General features: G+C 41.1%; 1 protein-coding gene across 2 annotated transcripts in view; it reads right to left on the minus strand.

Moving 5' to 3' along the window:
* Positions 1-25,428, minus strand: part of cars2 (cysteinyl-tRNA synthetase 2, mitochondrial) — a 294,966-nt gene that overhangs the window by 208,656 nt on the left and 60,882 nt on the right. For both annotated transcript variants that reach the window (XM_034173360.1, XM_034173352.1), the window contains exons 4-6: positions 24,093-24,164; positions 4,669-4,774; positions 4,507-4,587 (exon numbers count right to left, since the gene is read on the minus strand). In XM_034173360.1, coding sequence (XP_034029251.1) covers positions 4,507-4,587; positions 4,669-4,774; positions 24,093-24,164 — 259 coding nt within the window. The remainder of the gene's footprint in view (positions 1-4,506; positions 4,588-4,668; positions 4,775-24,092; positions 24,165-25,428) is intronic.

Genomic DNA, 25,428 nt, shown 5'->3' on the forward strand with positions numbered 1-25,428 from the left:
ATCAATAAACTTACATATGTACATATTTATATAAATGTAAACATAAATATACATATATGTATATATACATACATACATACACACCCACATATACATACATATTATACATACACATATATACATACACACATACACATATATATATATATATATATATATATACGTACATACATACATACACACACATACATACATACATACACACACATACATACATACATACACACACGCATACACATATATATACGCATACATATATACATACATACATATATATACATGTTTCCCCCTCTCTCTAAGTTATTACCATCATCACCATACTTCTATTTGACTAGCATTTCAACTACAGGATCATGATGTATAAAAATAATACTTTTGACCATGGTTACGACACCGGCAATAACAGGTATTATGCAAATACGAGGGCTGTCAATAAAGTTACGGTCCTTTTTATTTTTTTCAAAAACTATATGGATTTCATTCATATGTTTTTACGTCAGACATGCTTGAACCCTCGTGCGCATGCGTGAGTTTTTCCACGCCTGTCGGTGACGTCATTCGCCTGTGAGCACTCCTTGTGGGAGGAGTCGTCCAGCCCCTCGTCGGAATTCCTTTGTCTGAGAAGTTGCTGAGAGACTGGCGAGTTGTTTGATCAAAATTTTTTCTAAACCTGTGAGACACATCGAAGTGGACACGGTTCGAAAAATTAAGCTGGTTTTCAGTGAAAATTTTAACGGCTGATGAGAGATTTTGAGGTGATTCTGTCGCTTTAAGGACTTTTCACGGTGCGAGACGTCGCGCAGCGCTCTCAGGCGGCGTCATCAGCCTGTTCAAGCTGAAAACCTCCACATTTCAGGCTCTATTGATCCAGGACGTCGTGAGAGAACAGAGAAGTTTCAGAAGAAGTCGGTTTCAGCATTTTATCCGGATATTCCACTGTTAAAGGAGATTTTTTAATGAAAGACGTGCGGACGGGTCCGCGCGTCGGGACGCAGCCGCCGCGACGCTCCGCCACAGGAAAAACACCTCTGTTGAAAGCCTTAAGGACAAGTTGGAACATGTCCTGCCTGTTAAACAATTTCTCATATACTCACTCCACTGAAAGCCATCAAAAGCCGCCTGGATTTTACAAATGGTTATCAACACGGAGGTGTTTTTCCTGTGCCGCAGGCGAATGACGTCACCGACAGGCGTGGAAAAACTCACGCATGCGCACGAGGGTTCAAGCATGTCTGACGTAAAAACATATGAATGAAATCCATATAGTTTTTGAAAAAAATAAAAAGGACCGTTACTTTATTGACAGACCTCGTATGTTAACATCTATTATATTAACAAACCTATAGTAAGATTTTATTATCATTATTATCATTTTCAGTTTAACAATATGTTTGTGTTAAACTGTTCAGTTTCACTCTTAAAGATGATGTGTTCAATTGCATTGTCGTATCTGACTAATGTCATACTGAGTCTTCAAATCTATGTGATTAAAAACCTAGAATATTTTTTCATAGGAATTTTCTCAGGGAATTTATTGATAGTAATGTTTGTGTTCTGTCCACAGTTTTGCGCTTAAATATGTTTTATTAATTGTATGTAGATGTCTAAAAGATTGTTGTAGTTTTTGTTTCAAACAGTGATTTAAGTTTAAGTTGAATTTATTTTTGCTCCTAAAATGTGTATTATCAGTTGTATGTCAATAGATGAAATGTTTTTAGGTTTCATTATTATTTCTATAAGATTTATTCTTCTTATGTCTGAACATTTTTGGAGTAGTGTCTGTAGTTTACCGCTTAAGAAATATTTTGTAAAGTTGAAAAATTTTCATTTAATGTGCTTTTTGAGCAATGATGTTTAATTCTGTAAAGATGAATTCCATCATTTAATCTGTTATCAATTAAGTGATTTCAAAAGTTTCTGCATTATTGATTTTATACAGTGAGGAAAATAAGTATTTGAACACCCTGCGGTTTTCCACGTTCTCCCACTTAGAAATCATGGAGGGGTCTGAAATTTTCATTTTAGGCGCATGTCCACTGTGAGACACATAATAAAAAAAAAACAAAAAAAATCCGGAAATCATAATGTATGAGTTTTTTATTAATTTATTTGTATGTTACTGCTGCAAATAAGTATTTGAACACCTACCAACCAGCAAGGATTCTGGCTCTCACAGACCTGTTAATTTTTGTTTCAGAAGCCCTCTTATTCTGCACTCTTTACCTGTATTAACTGCACCTGTTTGAACTTGTTACCTGTATAAAAGACACCTGTTCACACACTCAATCAATCACACTCCAACCTGTCCACCATAGCCAAGACCAAAGAGCTGTCTAAGGACACCAGGGACAAAACTGTAGACCTGCACAAGGCTGGGATGGACTAGAGGACAACAGGCAAGCAGCTTGGTAGAAGACAACAACTGATTATTTATTAGAAAGTGGAAGAAACACAAGATGACTGTCAATCTCCCTCGGTCTGGGATTCCATGCAAGATCTCAATTTGTGGGGTAAGGATGATTCTGAGAAAGCTCAAAACTACACAGGAAGACCTGGTCAATGACCTGAAGAGAGCTGGGACCACAGTCACAAAGACTGCATTAGTAACACATGATGCTGTCATGGTTTAAAATCCTGCAGGGCAGCAAAGTCCCCCTGCTCAAACCAGCACATATCCAGACGCGTTTGAAATTCACCAGTGACCATCTGGATGATCCACTTGTCGTGTTTGGAGGAAGAAGAATACTGAGTTGCATTCCAAGAACACCATACCTACTGTGAAGCATGGGGGTGGAAACATCATGCTTTGGGGCTGTTTTTCTGCATAGGGGACAGGATGACCGATAGTTGTTAAGGGAAGAATGACTGGGGTCATGTATCATGAGATTTTAAGCCAAAACTTCCTTCCATCAGTGAGAGCATTGAAGATGCAATGTGGCTGGGTTTTCCAGCATGAAAATGATCACAAACACACCACTCAGGCAATGACGGAGTGGCTCAGTAAAAAGCATTTCAAGGTCTTGGAGTGGCTTTGCCAGTCTCCAGACCTCAACCCCATAGAAAATTTGTGGAGGGAGTTGAAAGTCAGTGTTGCCCAGTGACAGCCCCAAAACATCACTGCTCTAGAGGAGATCTGCGTGGAGAAATGGGCCAAAATAACAGCTACAGTGTGTGCAAACCTGGTGAAGACTTACAGGATACATTTGACCTGTGTCATTGCCAACAAAGATTATGTTACAAAGTACTTAGTTGAACTTTTGTTATTGACCAAATACTTATTTTCCACCATAATTTACAAATAAATTCTTTAAAAATCCTACAAAGTGATTTCCTGGATTTTTTTCTCATTTTGTCTCTCATAGTTGAAGTGTACCAATGATGAAAATTATAGACCTCTCTCATCTTTCTAAGTAGGAGAACTTGCACAATCAGGGACTGACTAAATACTTTTTTGCCCCACTGTATATTCAATTGAATACACCACAAAGACTTATATATATATATATATATATATATATATATATATATATATATATATATATATATATATATATAGTACTGATCTGCATTTGTGTTGAATCACTGTCCCAGGGTGAGATTAGTGTGATCAATTGAGCAATACGATGATTTCAAATCTGTACAGAGTGAGGTTTGATGAGAAGTGTCATTTGCGCAAAAATCAAAGAAACTCAAAATTGAGAAAATATTTAAGGCAGTCTGGCTCGTCACAAACAAAAAACAAAACACTACGCGTTGCACAGTAAATTTATCTGAACATGAATTAGAGGAGATGTACTTCAATTCATAAAAAAGAACGTTCACATTTACACTTTGTCTCACAGTGCTGAAGTGGCTGACAGCAGCTTTCTGCTGCTCACAGATTACAGCTGCTGCATAAAGATGTCAAGAATCGAACCGTGACCTCTGTGTACCATGACATTCCTAAAATATACTACTGTGAGTAAAAAGACAACATGAACATTACCGCTTTTGCAGAATTAATCCATACTTATTAAGTAATTTAATAGAACTACAAGAGGCAAGGGTGGTGGCCAAGTGGTTAATGCGCTTGGTTTCAGTTCAGAAGGTTCCGGGTTCAAATCCCACCCCTGCCGCATTTCTCCATGTAATGTGGAGTTGCGTCAGGAAGGGCATCTGGCATAAAACCTGTGCCAATTCAACGTGCAGATCCACCTTGGATTTGCTGTGGCGACCCCGAGTGCAAACAAGGGAGCAGACAAAGGGACTTAACTATATAGAACTAGAAGAAATGTAAATATAGATTGTAAAAAGCCTGTACTGGAAAATATGTGCTGTCTTTCCCTGCAAGAGTCCAGAAAATTATTTTAGGCTTTTACATTACAAAAGAAAGGACATTATTTTTGTCATTTCATATAAGAATGCTTGTGTAACTGGTTCCAGGCCTGTGCCAGACATTTGATATTAGTGTTCTGTAAGAAGACACGAAGCAGCATGTGTGTGTCTTCTGTAAATCAAAACACTGACCTGGCTCAAGCTGAGAATGGGCAGATCCCCAAAACTTGCCATAACGATCACCAATGGACTGGATGTCGAAATATACATCACCTGTTGTCAAGCCAAGCAAAAAAAATTTTTGAGAAATGTCAGGTACAGAGAGACATCTGTCATGACTGTGTAAAAAGTCACCTTCTTTTGTGGCATAAGCATGTCCATTGTCAATGATCTTCTGAATGAATGCCACAATGTGATGCACGTTCTCAGTGACTTTTAAATAAACTGCAGGAGGAATCACCTGAAAACACAAACCAAAAATGAAAATTTCACTGTAGCCCCAGTATGTACCTTCCATCAAATAAAGTGAACTTCAAGGCCTGTAACACATAATCACAAAAATGTTGATATTTTGAGATGCTGATTTTCCAACACTTGATTTATGCAGCTGAAATTATTCCAATATCATAAAACGGACATATTTGTGAAAAACCTCCTGACTTGCTCTTGTGGGACTACGAGAGACAGCTGAAAAGCGCACACCTCTGGACGAGTACATTCAACACATGCTACCAGTCTGGCTCAGTTTTGAAGCAACTAGATGCTTTGTTTTGGAAAGATCACATCGTGCACTGGAAAAACCTAAAGAGGGCCAGAATATTATTTGTTTTCTGAAACTTCAAGACTGTGTGTTTGTGTTTTGTACAGCCAAAAAGCTGGGCCACAAAATCTTCTTCGCTCAAGATTTCTCCGCAGAAACCATGAAGACACAGAGCCCATTCAACGCGATGAAGAAAAAAAAATTCCTCGAGGCAGGATCCTACCAGAGACTTCAACTGCATCCATGCAAGATGAGGATTCTTCATAATGGAAAAATCGTCCTATTCTCCACATCTGAAGAGGCTGAGAACTTTCTTCTGAACTAACTGTACTTCCTACATAGCCATGGAGTATGGGTAATTGTATAAGATCACAGGACATCACATTGTGCAATTTAGATTTCTCAAGTATTTTATAATATCTGTATTATAACATTATATTTATTTTATTTTTTGCCTTTTTTCTGGGGAGTTTAACCATCATACTTGGTGGATACTTTATTTTATGTAGTTGATACAGGCCTATACATATGAATGATTCTCATGTAGGCTTTAGAGTAGTGTTCCTTAAAAGGGGCTAATTACAACCCCAATTCCAATGAAGTTGGGACGTTGTGTAAAATGTATATAAAAACAGAATACAATGATTTGCAAATCCTCTTCAACCTATATTCAATTGAATACACCACAAGAAAAAGATAGAGGACCACTTCGCTGTGAATAACCCCAGAAGGATATGGCAGGGAATAAATCATATAACCAACTACAGAAGCAGCAACCCAGGAAATGCTAGGTCTGACGCCTCGCTGGCAGAGGAGCTGAACTGCTTCTTTGCCCGCTTTGAAGCAGACAGACCAGCAGCAACCCCACACCCACCACCCTCCAGCACTAGCACGCTAACATTTCAGGAACACGAGGTGAGACATGTGCTGAAGGCGGTGAACCCCAGGAAGGCGGCCGGCCCCGATGGTGTACCTGGCAAGGTACTCAAAGCGTGCGCTGACCAACTGGCTGGAGTTTTCACCTGCATCTTCAACCTGTCCCTGTCACAGGCCATCATTCCACTCTGCCTCAAATCTTCCACCATCATCCCAGTCCCAAAGAAGTCAGCAGTAGAGAACATAAATGACTACAGGCCTGTGGCACTTACACCTGTGGTCATGAAGTGCTTTGAAAGACTGGTCTCTCAGCACATCAGGACCTGTCTGCCTCCCACTTTGGACCACCACCAGTTTGCCTACAGGGCAAACCGCTCCACGGAGGCCGCTATCACCACAGCTCTCCACACCACGCTGAGCCACCTGGAGCACCAGGGGAGCTATGTGAGGATGCTCTTCCTGGACTTCAGCTCAGCCTTCAACCACATCATCCCAGAGATCCTGGTACAGAAACTGATGCATTTGGGCATCTCCACCCCCATCTGCCAGTGGATCAAGGACTTCCTCACAAACTGCCCACAGTCCGTGAAACGTGGCCCCCACCTCTCCTCCACCATCACACTCAGCACCAGCTCCCCTCAAGGGTGTGTATTGAGCCCCCTCCTGTTCATCCTTTACATGCACGACTGCTCTCCGACCCATCCCACAAACACCATCATAAAGTTTGCGAATGATACCACCGTGATTGGGCTCATCTCGGGGAAATGAGACTGACTACAGAGACGAGGTAAATCGACTGACAGCGTGGTGTTCAGCTAACAACCTGCCGCTGACCACCACAAAAACATAAGAAATAATCCTGGACTTCAGGAAGGGCAGGGCGGACCCAGCCCCACTCTACATCCAAGGGGACTGTGTGGAAAGGGTCAGCTCCATCAGGTTCCTGGGAGTACAGCTCTCTGATAGCCTCTCCTGGACTGCCAACACCACAGTGGTGGTGAAGAAAGCCCAGCAGTGACTCCACTTCCTGAGGGTGCTCAGGAGAAACAATCTAGAGGAGAAGCTGCTGGTGTTGTTCTACAGAGCCACCATCGAGAGCATCCTGACGTACTGCATCACAGCATGGTATGGGGGGTGCTCAGCAGCAGACAGGAGAGCGCTGCAGAGGGTGATCAAAAGCCCAGTGGATCACTGGCTGCTCTATGCCCAGCCTGGAGGACATTGCCAGCTCCCTCTACCTCAGCAGAGCTGCCAGCATCAGCAAAGACACATCCCACCCCAGCAACCACCTGTTTGACCTACTACCCTCCGGCCGATGGTATAGGTCAATCAAAACTAGGACAAACAGACTCAGGGACAGCTTTCTCCCCAGAACGATCACTGCACTGAACAATAACAAACCACTTCAATCTACACTTTTCAAGTTTCTTGTGCAATATCTGTAAACCATGTGCAATATTTCCTGTGCAATATTATCCCACAGTTGTATATAATTCTCGTTTTACATTTTACTTGGTCCACATTTTATTTTATTTTATTTAGTTGTACATATACTTTGAATAATTATTGTTAAATTTTATTATCTTCTATTTGGCTAACAATTACTTGCACCTCAGAAAAGCACCCTTTGGAGTTACACTCAAATCATGTTGCAATGCAATTACAATGACAATAAAGACGAGATATTTAATGTTCACACCGATAGACTTTTTTGTTTCAAAAAAGCTGGGACAGTGGTATGTTTACCACTGTGTTACAACACCTTTCCTTCTAACAACACTCAATAAGCATTTGGGAACTGAGGACACTAATTGTTGAAGCTTTGTAGGTGGAATTCTTTCCCATTCTTGCTTGATGTATGACTTCAGTTGTTCAACAGTCCGGGGTCTCCGCTGTCGTATTTTGCGGTTCATCATACGCCACACATTTTCAATGGGCGACAGGTATGGACTGCAGGCAGGCTAGTCTAATACCCACACTCTTTTACTACGAAGCCACGCTGTTGTAAAACGTGCAGAATGTGGCTTGGCACTGTCTTGCTGAAATAAGCACGGATGTCCCTGAAAAAGACATTACTTGGATGGCAGCATATGTTACTTCAAAATGTGGATGTACCCTTCAGCATTGATGGTGCCATCACAGATGTGTAAGTTGTCCATGCCATGGACACTAACACACCCCCATACCATCAAGATGCTGGCTTTTGAACTTTGCACTGGTAACAATCTAGATGTTCTTTTACCTCTTTTGTCTGGAGGACACGACGTCCATGATTTCCAAAAACACTTTGAAATGTGGACTCATCAGATCACAGCACATTTTTACACTTTGCGTTTGTCCATTTCAAATAAGCTCGGGCCCAGAGAAGGTGGCGGCATTTCTGGATGTTGTTGATGTATGGCTTTCGCTTTGTATGGTAGTTTTAACTTGCACTTGTAGATGTAGCGACGAACTGTGTTAAGTGTTCCTGAACCCACAAGGTAAGATCCTTTACACAATGATGTCGGTTTTTCATGCAGTGCCGCCTGAGGGATCAAAGGTCACGGGCATTCAATGTTGATTTTCGGCCTTGCCGCTTACATGTAGAAAGTTCTCCAGAATCTCTGAATCTTCTGATTATATTATGGACTGTAGATGAGAAGAATCCCTAAATTCCTTGCAATTGAACGTTGAGAAACATTGTTCTTAAACTGTTGGACTATTTTTTCACGCAGTTGTTCACAAAGTGGTGATCCTCATCCCATCTTTGCTTGTGAACGGCTGAGCCTTTTGGGGATGCTGCTTTTATACCCAATCATGACACTCACCTGTTTTGCAATTAGGTGTTCTTTGAACATTCATCATCTTTCCCAGTCTTTTGTTGCCTAATCCCAACTTTTTTGAAATGTGTTGCAGGCATCCATTTCAAAATGAGCAAATATTTGCACAAAAACAAAAAAGTCTATCAGTTTGATCATTAAATATCTTGTCTTTGTGGTATATTCAATTGAATATAGGTTGAAGAGGATTTGCAAATCATTGTATTCTGTTTTTATTTACATTTTACACAACATTCCAACTTCATTGGAATTGGGGTTGTATGCTAAGGGGTTAATTCATGGTAAGCATTTTATTAGTCACTACACAAGAAACACAGATTAATATTATTTCTTATCTCACCACTTTATTATTATTATAATAACTTTTGTTTTAGTAGTTATGATACGGAGTTGTGAGGAGGGGGTTTGCATGGGCTGTCAGAGAGGTGCCTTCATAGTTTTGCCACTCCTTGTTAGTGTGGATTGGTGTTTGCCCCTTTACTGTTTGAGTAAGGGGAGGGAATGGACCTTTCAAGGTTTAAACGGGCGTTATGTGTTCAGCTTTCTTATTATTATTATTATTATTTTGTTTGTTTTTATTTAGTTATTTCACTGGTGTCACACTTGTCATGGTTGTCTCAGATAAGATATATAAATCAATATGGAAATTTCAAAATTATGTGAATTAAAACTTATAAGCTGGAATGTCCAGAGACTTAATAAGCTAACTAAATTGAAACAGATTATGAACAGACTTAAGAATTTACAGTCTAAAATAATTTTTATTCAGGAAATTCACCTTACAGTTTCTGAAATTAAACAAATATGACGAAGGTGGCCGGGTCAAGTATACATGCAACATACAATAATTACGCTTGGGGAGTGCTTATCCTAATTCATAAGACCATTCCTTTTCAAATTACTAATACTATTCAGGACCCTCAAGGAAGGTTTGTTATCACTCAGGGTAACATTTTTTTCTATTGCATTAAACCATATATGGCCCTAATGGGGACAACCCCAAATTTTTTGAAAAATTTATTTTTAACTTTATCTTTGTTGTACAGCCTTAATGGGGATTTTAATTGTACTCTGAACCCTTTACTAGACCATTCCACACTCAAAAGGTAAAATCTAGGAACTATAATATGAATGATTTAAATTTGGAGGAAAACTTAATCCGAATAAACTGGAATACTCCTGTTATTCAGGTTTACACGTCTATGTCTTGTATTGATTACTTTTAAGTATCACAAGAGCTAATTAAAATATAAAGAACTGCTGGTATGATTGTATAGTTATAAGCTATTATTCTCCCATTTCGTTATCTATGTTCTTGGAAAAGCTTAAACTGTCTCCTCCCAAATGGCGTTAGATGGCTTAACAACCATCCATCCATCCATCTCCTACCGCTTAATCCAATTAAGGGTCGCGGGGGGCTGGAGCCTATCCCAGCAGCCATAGAGCGCGAGGCGGGGTACACCCACGACAGGACACTAGTCTGTCGCAGGGCCACAAATAGACAAACAAACACAGACACACCCACACACACACCTACGGACAATTTGTTAAAGATTCCAATCCACCTAACCTGCATGTCTTTGGATGTGGGAGGAAACCGGAGCACCCGGAGGAAATCCACGCAAACACGGGGAACAACATGCAAACTCCACACAGAAAGGTGGGAATTGAACCCACAACCTTCTCGCTGTGAGGCAACAGTGCTAACCACTAAGCCACCGTGCTGCCGCTTAACAACCAAGAGTTTGTTAAATATGTTGAAAAAAAAATCAATGTTTATTTTGAGATATATACTAACGCATCTGTTAGATGGGAAGCATTCAAGGCAAACATCAGAGGGGAAATTATTAGCTTCACAAGCACCCATAATAAGAAGTGAAAAGTAGAAATGATTAAATTAGAAAAAAAATAAAATCTTTAAAAGCTGGCATAAATAAAAAGGATGACCCTGACAAACAAAAACAATTATTTGCTTTAAGAGTGGAATACAACAAATTAACAAGTGATATAAGGCGGCAAAAAGTCTATTGTGGCTTAACCAAGATTTTTATGATCAGCGGGAAAAGGCTGGTGAACTTCTAGCATGGAGAATAAAAAACCTGAATCTGAATGGGTTATTAATGGCATAATCACACAGTCTGGTGAGATCACAAATGATCCACAATATTAACAATGCATTTAAAGAATGTTATCTATAAGTCAGTGTGTTCTGATCACTGCACGAAGACAGAAACTTTTTTTTAATCATCTTGAGTTTAAAGTACTCCCAGAGAATGTTTAAAAAGATTTGGACAGTGACATATGTCATGCATTGCTTTTCTGTGTGTTCATTTTCTTGTCGGGGTTTTTCTACTTGGGTCTGTCTGTAGCTTTCTTCCTTGTTTGTCTCTTGGTCGTTGGTGCAGGGTCTCTCTCTCTCTCTCTCTCTCTCTCTCTCTCTCTCTCTCTCTCTCTCTCTCTCTCTCTCTCTCTCTCTCTCTCTCTCTCTCTCTCTCTCTCTCTCTCTCTCTCTCTCTCTCTCTCTCTCTCTCTCTCTCTCTCTCTCTCTCTCTCTCTCTCTCTCTCTCTCTCTCTCTCTCTCTCTCTCTCTCTCTCTCTCTCTCTCTCTCCTTGTGTTCTCGACCTCCTGCCCATTTGTTCGAACCTTGCCTGATGATTGTTGTACTGCTGCTGTGTATTTTGGACTGCCTTCCCGTGTACCAACCATTGCTATCTTCACCACTAAAGTCTTTCAACAACCAGAGCTGTTTGAGTGAGCCTTGCATTTGTGTCTTAACAAACCCGCCTGTCAGATCATTCTGCACAATGATGGACACAGCAGGCTCAGATCCCTTCCAGCTGGCAGTGTGCCACCAGTCAGCAGGTCACACAGCAGGAAGACCAGCTTGCTATGCTCAGTTCCGGGTTTAGCGAAGTCGCTAAACACCAGGATGCATTCATGTCGTTAGTCAGTGCACAGATGAGCCAGCTACTGATGAGACTCAGTCCTCAGGCTTCATCAGGGGCAAGTACCGGTGTTTACAGCACGCCTCCACTGGGGCCGCCAGCAGCCTCACCACTTTCCGCACCAGTGCCTGTGGTTTGAAATGAGTTGTTGTGACCTGAACGCTTCTCAGGCAAAACTGGTGACATCAGACCATTCATCACGCAGTGTGAGCTTCACTTTGAGCTGATGTAGTCAATGTTCCCGACCGAAAGAACAAAACAGATCAGTCACCTATCCAGTCAAGCAGCTGCCTGGGCCACTGCTGAGTGGGCTCGTCAATCACCCGCCTCTGCTTCGCTCCTGGCGTTTACCATTGTTCTCGAACACGTATTACAGCACATGGCTCCAGGGCACGAGGCAGTGCGGTCTCTCATGAGGCTCAAGTAGGGCAGCCGCTGGGTCACCAACTATGCCATAGACTTCCGCATCCTAATGGCCAAAAGTGAATGGAACCCAGTGGCTCTACTCAGTGTCTTCTTCCAGGGTCTGTCAGCCTACATCCAGTAACAACTCATAGCCATTAACTTGCCGGACGAACTGGACGAGCTGATAGCGCTGGCCATCCGCACCGACCATCACCTGTAGGACCGCCCTCACCTTGGGAGTTGTTATCCGGATCAACGAGCAGACACTCTTACGAGCCGTTCCTCCTCCTCCACTCATGCTCCGCCCAACCTCCCTCCACACAGCACAGAAGAGCCCATGCAGTTGGGGCGCAACAGCGCCGCTGTGAGGACGGACTCTGCTATTACTGTGGACAATCAGGACATTTAATATCCAACTGGCAAGCCAGGGGTGCCACTGTGCAGCCAAGATCAGAGTTATGGCTGAGTCTTAACTCCATCTCCTCTGTTTCGGCACAGAATATCATCCTAGCTAAATTAATGTCTGACCACTCCACTATGGCCGTTTTGGCTTTTGTTGATTTTGGTTCTGACGGCAATCTGATTTTGTCCTCTCTCGCCAAGCCCCTTCACCTTAAGATGTTTAAGGTCACGCCCTTTGATGGTACGTGCCGTGGATGGTCATGTTCTTGGTCAAATTACTCACCGCACTCAGTTGGTCAAAATGTTAATTTCCCACACTCATTCCGAATCACTTAGTTTCCACGTTATGTATATGACTCACCCGATCATACTGGGGCACCCATGGTTGCAACGACATGGGCCTAACTTTGATTGAGTAAAGGGTGAGATTGTTTCTTGGAGTCCGGCGTGCAAGTATTGCACGCAAGTATTGCACTTGTATGCAAGTATTTGTATGTCTGCCTAAAACTGAATGCACCCTGCAGGGTTCCAGTCCGGATCTTGCAGGGTTTCTGAGTATTATCATGACCTTGTAGCCGTTTTTAGTAAAATCAAAGCTGAATCATTACCACTGCATGGAGCATATGATTGCGCTATAGAGCTGCTCCCCGGGGCAACTCCGCCATGGGGAAAGCTCTTTTCTCTGTCGGCACCTGACCGTCGCGCAATGAATGAGTACATCCACTAGTCCTTTGCAGCTGGCTTGATTCATACATCATCGTCGCCTGTGGGGGCAGGTTTCTTCTTTGTTGAGAAGACAGATAAGACTCTCTGCCCCTGCATCAATTACCGTGGCCTTAATGACATTACAGTAAAAAACCATTACTCGCTATCGCTGTTGTGATGACTGCGGTTGATCATCTCTCCAAGATGGTTCATTTTATTCCTCTGGGTAGGCTAGCACAGGAAACCGCCATGGTCATGTTGAACCAGGTTTTTAAACTGCACAGTTTGCCTCAGGATTTCTGACCGTGGGCCACAATCTGTGTCCCATTTTTGGATGACGTTTTGCTGTATCCTCGGGGTCACATCCAGCTTAACCTTGGGCTACCATCCACAGGCCAATGGGCAGGCGGAACAGTTAAATCACGAGTTAGAAAAGGGTCTCCGGCTGCTTGCGTCTCAACACCCCCGCATCCTGGTCAGAACAACTTCCTTGGATTGAACTCGCCCATAGTTTACCCTTAGCTTCCACCAGTTATTCTCCATTTCATGTGATTTTTGGTCACCAGCCCACATTATTTCCCCCGGTTGATCTCAACTCCCCGATCCCCTCAGCCCTCAGTCTGATTCGTCGTTGCCGACTGACCTGGGAGCGGGCTCTGAAGATTTTATTAGAGCCCGACCGATATATCGGCCGGCCGATATTATCGGCCAATATAAGCCCTTTTCAAAGTACTCAGTATCGGCCGAAATTTTACCGAAAGAACGCCGATAATTTCTCATAAACAGAACAGTTACTGAAATAATGTTTGTGTCGGCAATGTAAAATGTCCTTGCACTGTTTGTCCAGTAGATGGAGCTTTGACTCCATTCAACTGAGAGCTGCTTACACCCCTGCTTAAATGTGTTCAACACCGGCCTCCGTAGTCTGCCGTCACACTTCACTGATTGGCTGACAAAAGCAAACAAGCAAGTTTATAAGGATGTTGTTTGTAATAACTTTGCGACTACATTCACCCCACATTTCCCCCGTTTCAGATTAACTCAGTTTATGTAGTAATGCATCAAATGTGCTTCATTGCGTGGGTCACGCTTTTTATTAAGCCCACGTTGTGCAGACCTTATTTCCAGCGTGAAAAACTTTTGTTTACTGCTAAGAGGTTGAAACGTTCAGATTCACTGGTTGTCTGGAAGGGTTCTGGGAATTACTGCCATTCGCCATAAAACCTCTGGGGCCAAAGCCATCATATACGACGGCTGGGACCGACCTTTACTAAATTGTAAATAACTTTTTAATGATATGAGATAGAAACTTACTCTTTTTTTTTTTTTGCTGAAAAATTAATTCTGCGGACTTTCGATCCACCGTCAGCCATCTTGGTACTCCTCATAGAAGATGTGTGATGACGTGCGCAATGTGAGTGTCCAATCGGAATTGGTTCTCCGTCACATGGTTTTCCAAAATCCAATCATAGGGTAGATTTACCTCACGTGATATGGCAAAGATCGTTTTCAAGAGTGATATCTTACTAGCTGGCCCATTTGAATTGCCCCCTAACTGCTCCAGTTGCATTTCTGCATTTTTTTTAACTTGAAAATTCTTCTCTGTTATAAAGGTAAACAATATGAGGACAAAGCTTCAGCTTTTAGCTCGTACCTTTTTTGTTAAGGGTCCAAAAAAGAACATTTTATTCATTTAAAAAAATAAATAAATAATATCGGCTGATTTATCGGCTGATGCTACCGGCAAATCAGCCGATTTATCGATTATCTGCATTTTTTTCATCCAAATATCGTTATCGGCATCGGCCTAAAAAAAAATCCATATCGGTCAGGCTCTAGATTTTATTAAGCTCCACGTTGTCTTATAAATCTACCGCTGCCCGTAAATGGGCCGCCGCCCGACTTACATCTCAGGCCAAAAGGTGAGGCTCTTGACGTGCCACCTTGATCTTAGGGGTGTGCCCAGAAAATTGGCTCCCAGGTTTGTGGTTTCTTGTCTGGGTTTTTCTAATTCGGTCTGTCTGTAGCTTGCTTTCTTGTTTGTCTCTTGGTTCTTGGTGCAAGGTGTCTCTCGCTCTCCCTCTCTGGCCATGGCCTGTTTTCGGGTGCTTTCCACGCATGCCTGTTCTTGATTTGCCGATTGTCATCTGGGGTTATTTAAGCTCACTGGTTGTGTTTGTTCCTTGCCAGATTGATGCACCTTGTGCCTTCTCTCCAGCTCTCGGTTACATACTCCATAGTCCTGTCTGCCTCATTGTGTTCTCAACCTCCTGCCCATTTGTTCCAACCTCACCTAAGCCTGACGGGGCAGCTGCTGTGTATTTTGGACTGCCTTCCCGTGTACCAACCATTGCTATCTTCACCACTAAAGTCTATCAACGACCAGAGCTGATTGTGTGAGCCTTGCATTTGTGTCCAAACAAATGTCAGTTCAAAAGCTCAAACAAAAACAATCAACACTAGAATGAAACTACTGCAACAAAAATGGTTGATGAAGACATATGTGATGAATGAGAAGCTTAACAAATGACACGTACAAAATATTTAACTGAAAAAGGCAAGTTAATTCATTGTGTTTGGTAAAGTCCCAAGTTGAAAGATTTTTGGGAAATTGTGGTCCACAATTTAAGGAAAATTACAGATGTGCAAATACCATGTGTAGCAAAGGTTGTATTTTAGGAATATATTCACATCATTTCACAGTTTGCACTGGACATCAGACTCTAATCAACTTTGGCCTCCTGCAGGCCAGGAGAATAATTGTGTTGTCATGAACGGCCTTTTTCCTCTTTTGTCCGGAGGACACGACATCCATGATTTCCAAAAACAATATGAAATGTGGACTCATCAGACCACAGCACACTTTTCCACTTTGCGTCTGTCCATTTCAAAAGGCAGCGTTTCTGGATGTTGTTGATGTATGGCTTTCGTTTTGCATGGTAGAGTTTTAATTTGCACTTGAAGATGTCGCGACGAACTGTATTAACTGACAATGGTTTTCTGACATGTTCCTGAGCCCACGCGGTAAGCTCCTTTACACAATAATGCCGCCTGAGGGATCGAAGATCACGGGCATTCAATGTTGGTTTTCGGCCATGCCGCTTACGTGTAGAAACTTCCCCAGATTCTCTGAATCTTCTGATAATATTATGGACTGTAGATGATGGAATCCCTAAATTCCTTGTAACTGAACGTTGAGAAACATTGTTCTTAAACTGTTGGACTATTTTTTTCACACAGTTGTTCACAAAGTGGTGATCCTCAACCCATCTTTGCTTGTGAACGGCTGAGCCTTTTGGGGATGCTGCTTTTATACCCAGTCATGACACTCACCTGTTTCCAATTAACTTGTTCACCTGTGGAATGTTCCAAACAGGTGTTCTTTGAGCATTCATCAACTTTCCCAGTCTTTTGTTGCCACTGTCCCAGCTTTTTTGAATTGTGTTGCAGGCATCCATTTCAAAATGAGCAAATATTTGCACAAAAACAAAAACGTTTATCGGTTTGAACATTAAATATCTTGTCTTTGTGGCGTATTCAATTGAACATAGGTTGAAGAGGATTTGCAAATCGTATTCTGTTTTTATTTACATTTCACACAATGTCCCAACTTAATTGGAATTGGGGTTGTACGTTTAGCAGAAACGTTCACAACTTTACAACACGGAATGAGGAAAAAAAGGAATTGTACGCCTTACATTTGGGGTAAGGCGTACCCCAAATGTAATTTGGTGTGTCACCCACACCATTGCATAACACAGTTACAGAATGTAAATCAGGCTTTAAATTAATTGAGTCATCATAAATTGTCAATTCATGTAGATTTGATAGCTTAATATTTTTATATTTAATTTGATAGTACCTGTACCTGTATGTGTTGCTGTATGTGGTTAAATGATTAAAAAAAATGTTCATTCAGTAGTTCAGCACAGTTCTGCACTGACGCTACTCTCTCAATAAAGGGACCGTACCTGGATGGTCTCTTGCTCCCTTCTATGTCTTCCTGCCAGTGGAGTGGACTGACTACACCTGCGGCTGCAACACACCTGCATCAATTAGTGGCATCTTTATTTAAGCCTGGGCTGAACTGGAGGATGCCGCCAGATCTTTCCATCTCTGGAAGTGGTAACCTTGCCTCCTAATGTGTGTTTCCAAACGTGTTTTTTCAAGTATTTCCTTGGTGTGTTTTGCCTACCCCCTCATTTTGTATGTTTTCTTTTGCAGTCTGCAGCCGCCACCCTGCTCTGCTGGTGCACCTGGTTGTGTGCACCTGTAGCCTGTCCTACGGTGGCTCCACCTTGCTGATCTCCCCTGTGGCTGCACCATTTGCACATTTATTCAATAAACTGTTAACCTGCCACACTGCATTTGAGTCTCTCTCCAGTCCCTGGTTGCCACAACAGCAGGCAGCCAAAGCTATAATTTTTCAAAACAGGACAATGAGTAAAATTAAGCCTTTTAAGTGAAAGATAGTCCACGCTGATCATCTGAAATAGACTTGTGTATTTAAAGCGAAGCAGTGTGTTTAATTTATTTTTAAAAGATAATGCACTGTGTTGCACTCTGCCTCACAGTTATTCCTCTGCAAACCCACTGCTGCCCACTGATTGGCTCAGCAGCAAAAGCTACAGTCCTCACATGACAATTACAATAACCCCTAATCATAACCATAAAAAGGTTTCGCTACATATGCATGTTAATAATAATATAGCCTTCATTGCCATTGTCCATTAGGGTCTTTAACTTTTTCTAGTTCCCACCCGTAATTTTTTTCCTTTTATGAAGCATATTAACTGCTACAAGTTTCATTCAGATATATGGATATTTAGTGGTAGCTCAATGAACTGAAGTGTTTCCTATATCGCAAAATATAATTGGGGCTCAATTGGCGAGTCTGGCTATGAAAGTGGACTCGATGTAGAGTTCATAGTGCTTAGCTGTCAGTCCAGTTAAGGGTGATATCATTCACTTCATTCGGCAACAACTAACAGAGATAATTACTGTGAGCTCCTGCACTTGTTACTGCTGTTTCTGGGAGCTGACTGCAATGATGATGTACACATCCAGGCCCCTGGGGCATTCAATCAAGCTAAATGATGGCAAAGCTCATATGCAGTCTGAAGATATTCATCTTTCGTTCCCAGTTCCTACTGACTGCACGTGAACTGTCGTCTAAGATGTGCCTCAAGGCTTGGTTCACATGCATGTGTGTGTCATCTGCTGCACAAAATGATCTGCAGCTACTGTGTGAGCTGGACAGCTACAAGAGGACAAATGAAGCTATTGGCAGTGGTGACACGGTTCCGCTAATCCGCTAACCGCAAATTATTGAAGCTAATGTTTTCATTATCGGATTAGCTTTTCAGAAAACTTTGAAAACCATCAGCGGACCAATGATCTTCCAATAAATTCTGGTCTGATAATTTTTAGACCACTAATATATTTTTGCAGGTATAGTGAATAAAGCTTTAACAGTTAAAAACATTTGTGAAGTCTGTTATCAAAGATTTTAGTGCCTACCTGTTAAATGTTTTGTAGCAAATGTACAGTCCTATCCTATGCAGATAGAGGAGAGCTGGTTTCAGGCGAAACCACTCTATCCTCTGCAGTCAGAGAACTGGTCACAGAAGAGAAAGAAAGCGAGAGGAAAAAAAAAGATCATTTCTTTTGACCCCATACTGATACGCTGGCAATATCACCCAAGTCATCCAGAGGCATACAGTTTTAACTTATGGTTAAAATTTTAATCAAACTAATTTCGGACAAGTTATTTAAATTAATGTCACGTCTGAAGTTTTATAAAGAAAAAATATCAGCTATATGTTTTCGGTTTACAGTATTGCACAAATTTTGAAGGTTTTAGTGTGGACATGCTGTATCAACAGTGCATTATGGGTCAAAGTTCATGACAGGAGAAATGCATTTGAGATGCTCTGATCAAGCTCCACACGGACAACAGCATTAAACCCTTTGTATATTGTGCCTAAAACTCTTGTGAATATATTCTCTGGGTTTACAGATGTTATTGTGTTTGTTTTATTTAAAAATGACAGAAGTAGTTCAGGTTGCTTCTCCATTATTTTCAATTGGAATCACTGTGAGCCTGTTGCTCTTTAACGTCCTGCTTGTGTCCTACATTGTTTGTCCTCTTTGTTCCAGAGATATATAAGATGTCTGAAATTCGGTTTGCGTTTATTAAATTCCATGTACATTAAACGTAGCAGACACGGATTACTGATTTGGAATATTTGTTTTAGCAAGTTTTCAGGGTCTCTACTGCCATCTACAGGCCAGTAGTGTCATGGCAGTATTCGCCCTAAGTATTGAGATATCCCATAATGCTTTGCGCGCCAGAGAGTTGCTGCAGCCTCTTGCTGTAGCTGATGAAAAGAAATAAAAATGTACATTTTGGTTGTACAATGTTCATTTAAAATTGTCATCATGTGGATTCTCTCTGCACTGTTTAAACCGCAGCAATTCACTGGCACGCAAAGGATTACAGGTTAAGGTCTGAGCGTCTGGGTGCCAGTAGATAGCAGTGTTCTATACATTTTGACCCTGGTTATATCAGACAGTTGTCTAATCACAACTTGTCATTTAGCTTTTGCAAATGCCTTTTTTTACATATGAAAAAAATGGCATATTTTACAAAAGCACATTTATATGTAAACACCAACACACACGTCACATTAACATGTTGGTTTTTACATAGGATGAATGAGTCAACCAATCAGTGTTAGCAGAGGCTCATTTTACCTATAATCCCTTTGGCATCTGTGTGTGTTTGTTACAAAACTTCAGAATTAGTGCATTATTTAAAATTAAAAGATATGTGTTATATTTTAACTTTGTACAAATGACAGAATTGTCATTAATGGAGTTATTCCATCCGGATTCATTTGATTTATAAATTAAAACCATAATTCAAAACTGCTTTATTTTCAAAGACCTCTGCCTCACGGCGGGACTGCTGTATGCTGCTTATTTTTGAGTGGCACCTACTGTACATATACATACAGTTATGCTTAAAAGTTTACATACCCTGGCAGGAGTTTAGTTTTTTTTTTTTGGCCATTTTCAGAGAATATGAATGATAACACAAACACTTTTTTCCCACTCATGGTTAGTGGTTGGGTGAAGCCAAACAACTGTGTTTACTCTGTTTAAATCATAATGACAACAGAAACTACCCAAATGACCCTGATCAAAAGTTTAATACCCTTGTTCTTAGTACTGTGTTTTGCCCCCTTTAACATCAGTGACAGCCTGGAGTCTTTTGTGGTAGTTGTGGACGAGGCTCTCTGATGGTGAAGCTGCCACTGAATATGTCTTGGACTTTATTTACATCAATTACAAAGAAATACAAACCGTATGGCACTTTATGGTAAATATGCATGGAGTAGACAGTTCTCAAAAACTGAGTGACTGTGCAAGAAGGAGAAGAGTGAGGAAAGCCACCAAGACACCCAGACAACCCAGAAGAACTTACAGGATTTTGTGGTTGTGACTGGAGAAATTGTGCACAGTGCAAATTTTGCATTTTGCATCACCACTCTTAGCTTCATAGTGGAGTACAGCGGAGAAGGATATTCTTTCACCAAAACAGATCAAATCTCGGTTTGCAACTCAGATGTGCCTTCTGGCAATTTGTTGCTAAACTTTCAGATCTTTTTAAGAAAATCCTCCTCTATACCACTTCATCACCAAGCTGTATAACTGGTGACATGAAATGCAAAGCTTGAAAACACAGTGCATTACTGCCACCAACTGTTTGGGAGTCTGACATCCTCATTGGGTAAACGGAAACCTTTTCAAGAACAAAATAAATAATGGTATTAACTGGTTACCATTATTTTAAATAAATGGTTCTGTTCCAGAACATAAAAAAATAAAGTTTCTGTTTTTGTTTCTGTTCCTAGCAAAACATCAAAAATTTCTGGTTTTCATTTTTGTTCCACAAACCAGTTCAAAGCCCAAATATAAACTGATCCGTGACCCTTGGTATGCGATAGGCCCGACACCAAGATTTTGCTCGTTTACTAGTGTGCTTGGGGTCATTGTCTTGTTGACACACCCATTCCAAGGGTATGTCCTCTTCAGCATAAAGCAACATGACCTCTTCAAGTATTTTGACATATCCAAACTGATCCATGATACCTGGTATGCGATATATAGGCCCAGCACCATAGTAGGAGAAACATGCCCATATCATGATGCTTGCTACACCATGTGTAACTGTCTTCACTGTGTGCTGTGGTTTGAATTCAGATTTTGTGTGTCATCTGACAAACTGTCTGCAGCCCACAGACCCAAAAAGTACAGTCTTGCTTTAATCAGTCCACAAAATGTGGTGCCATTTCTCTTTGGGACAGTCAGTGTAATGTTTTGCAAATTCTAACCTCTTCAGCATGTCGTTTTTTCAACAATGGGACTTTGTGGGGGCTTTTTGCCTGTAGCTTGGCTTCATATATGCATCTTCTAATTGCTACAGTACTCACAGGTAACCTCAGACCTTTGTTGATCACCCTTCCTTGCCTTCCACGCCAGTACAACGCGATGCAGGAGCATCTGAGAAGGAAACATGTGGTGGCTGACTCTGACGAAGCGAGAGTTGTCTCTGTAAACTAACTGGCCAGTAAGCCACTAACATTAATATCTATAGTGAGCTACTTACTCAGCTGTACACATTAAAGGACATGTTGCATGTTCAACATCCCAGGTAGCAAGACAACATAAAAGGGCTCATGGTTGTAAGTCTCGCCGCACAGATGCCCTAATAATTAGTGATCGCTGATGTATTTTATTCCTCTACTCTGATCGTTAGCAGGTGCATTTCTGGAGCACGTCTTACTCGGCAATTCTCAGCATTTTTTAGCATGTGACGAACATTTTAAAATGAGCAGAAACATCCAATGACAGACAGACAGAGGTAAATGAACCTGCTCCATCCGAAAACAAAACATCTGAGCTTTTGTTCAAAAGTGATGGCTTGGATTTACAGAAGATTTACAGACAGGAGACAACACACTTCCCTCCGAAACTCTTAACTTTTCAGTCTGTTGGATTCTAGAACCTAATTGTGGTGATGCACTGTTTGTATCACAGGATGCTGCTGCTGTGAAAATGATGAACGCACTGTCTCCACCACAATGTTTTTACAGACTGCCTGGACATGCAGATTTTTGGCTCATATTAGATAAACTCCAAAGATGCTATTTTCAGGAGGTAATGGACTCTCTATCAAACAACTTCTATCTATCAACTTACATCATGATTGTGACAGAAGTTAAACTGAAGGCAGAGTTGTGATCATACATTATGTGTACAACACGATCAAAACCCGAGAGCAAGTGGACCTGGAAATTCTCTGGCCACTCATCTGTAGCTGAGGACTAGTGGAACTTGAAAATATTCTCTGACTAATCAATCTGTGTGAGGATTAGTGGATGCTTAATCCCTTGTCTGGCGATTGCACGAGTATGCGCTCATGATGCGTGTGTGAGGGCTTCTCTGATGTTGTGGACTTATTATTTGGAAATCTTTACAACTGGATGAGAAACATGGTCATTTTTTCATCTTTTGCTTTGTGTTTCTTTCAATGGAGCTTTCAGTGAAAGTAAAATTTTTATTTTACTTTGAGAGTCTGTGGGAATTTGGATCTGGATGTGTGTGCGGAGCAGGCTGTGTGCAGCTCAGCTGTTAATTACGGCTTTGTACATGACCTGAAATGTCACAGATGTGACATCACATCTGTGACATTTTCAGGTCATGTACAAAGGCAATAAAAAAGCTGACATGCAGGTTAAATATATATATATATATATATATATATATATATATATGTTGCCTGTGTATATTGCCAAGTAAGTTCTCACATACAAGGAATTTGATCTGGTGTCATTGGTGCATAATCAACAATAAAAAGGAAAATATACTTCTGTAAGAAGTGAAGAAGTCAAAGACGTATAAGCATTTAGTTTTGATTTTGACAGGCTGCGTTTATGGCTAATTGCCGCAGGTACACTAAACCTTCTCAGGGCTGCTGCTTTTACCATGACTGCATCAAAATGAACAGTTATCACTTAAAAATGAGTCGTCATAACACAACATCACAATTATGTCAACTTTGGAATTAATCTGTGCCTCCGTTCTTAACATTAGAACCTAGCTACATTCCATTGACGCGCACGCTGGGACACTTCTAACACCTTAGCTAAAGTGATACGAAATATACAATGACATGGCTAAAATTCTTCTTTATTACCCACGCGTAAAATGAGTAACTCAGCTAGTGTTTTGTAATGCTACGTTACATTGCTAAAAAAATAGGCTCCTCTTCAATTAACAACTTTGTTACCAAGTAAAAGCTGAATGAACTGTGATCTTAATTGTCTTTATTTTTAGTTAGCACATACCTTAACACTTCAAGCTTGAAGCTAATGATGGTTATATAAGAGCAGCTGCATGCTGGTGCATTAAGCCACAATTTACATATAATCTGATTCGTCGACTAATCACAAAAATAATCGGTGACTAGTCAATTATCAAAATAATCATTTGTGGCAGCCCTAATGTGAAGTGACAAGAAATTGGATACATTTTTCTGCATGTTTTGAGTTGGAATAGAATGTGTAGTTTTCCTATTATAAGGATTTTGAACATTATTTTTTAAGCACACTGCTATTATTTTGAACACTGCAGCCTATTTTTGTGACTCAGCTGTAATTTAGCATCACACATTCTCAAACTGAAAATAGTGATTTAACATAGCATTAACACAGGAACATCACGGATCCAGGTGGTGTGCATAAGATATAGAATTTCTCCTCAGTTCAAGAAATATATCACACAATTTAATGGCATACCTTTAATGACAGCATATCCTTTTTGAATTCATCTTCATACCTTCTGGCTATGACAGATGGAGAAGTGTTTTCCTACAAAAAAAAGAAAGAAAACGCAAGCAGAACAGTTTAGCCTCGTAGTGACAAAAATCATTCTTTCAATCTTTATACAGGAGAAGCAACTGCTTCCAAAAATAATTCACACTTCCATGTCAAAAGGATCGAACTGCTGAGTTCAAACCAAGCATCAGAATGAAGTTAACAGCTGATCGCACCAGAGTATAAATCGTGCTTATTACTTCTTACAACAAGAAGCAAAATCAATTGAATTTATAAGGCACACACTGTGTTAATCCCAGACAACCAGGTGGCAACCTACAGCCAGAATGGCTTGCCACACTGCACTCAAACTTACAGAGGCCCATTTACTCTGTTATGGGAGCAAATTCTGTAAGTTTGATGAAAATCAGATGAAGTTGCCTATTTTTCCATATTTGTCCTCTTCATGAAGTGGTCCAACAAAAACAGTACATAAAGGATCAATACCAAAACCAGCCACAAAACTCTCTTTACCACTGAAACTGGAGATGCTGAGTGACATTATTATCATTTTACCGAGGCATTGCTAGGCCGGTAGCGTAGATTTACGTCGACGCTACCTGGCTATACCCGCCCGCTGTGCATAAACTAGATTCTACTAGATTGCTCTTGCTTGCCTCTACTGGTGGTTGGCTCTCACTGCGGTATTGTATCACTTCCTGTTCCGGAGCACAGCGGTGTTTTTCTGTATCTGTTAGCTGTTTAATCTGCGCAGTTAGATTGATCTAGTTATCTAGATTACGATTTGTTTCCCAGTGTAATCTTTACGTGCCTTAACTAAAGCACTCCTTCTGCTGAATCACCTCTAAATTATTTACACATTAGTCACTTTGCGTGTTTTTAGGAATCCGCTAGCTTAGCGTAGCTACTAGCTCTTAGCCGATTTAGCATGGTGGCTTCTCCTGTCTCTCCCGCACTTTTCTGCTCTGGGTGTGAAATGTTTAGTTATTCCTCGGCCTCCTTTAGCAGTAACGGTACTTGTAATAAGTGTAGCTTATTCGTAGCTTTGGAGGCCAGGCTGGGCGAATTGGAGACTCGGCTCCGCACCGTGGAAAATTCAACAGCTAGCCAGGCCCCTGTAGTCGGTGCGGACCAAGGTAGCTTAGCCGCCGTTAGTTACCCCCTGGCAGATCCCGAGCAGCCGGGAAAGCAGGCTGACTGGGTGACTGTGAGGAGGAAGCGTAGCCCTAAACAGAAGCCCCGTGTACACCACCAACCCGTTCACATCTCTAACCGTTTTTCCCCACTCGACGACACA

Source organism: Thalassophryne amazonica, chromosome 1 (assembly GCF_902500255.1).
Source record: "Thalassophryne amazonica chromosome 1, fThaAma1.1, whole genome shotgun sequence".
In the NCBI taxonomy this organism is placed as follows: Eukaryota; Metazoa; Chordata; class Actinopteri; order Batrachoidiformes; family Batrachoididae; genus Thalassophryne; species Thalassophryne amazonica.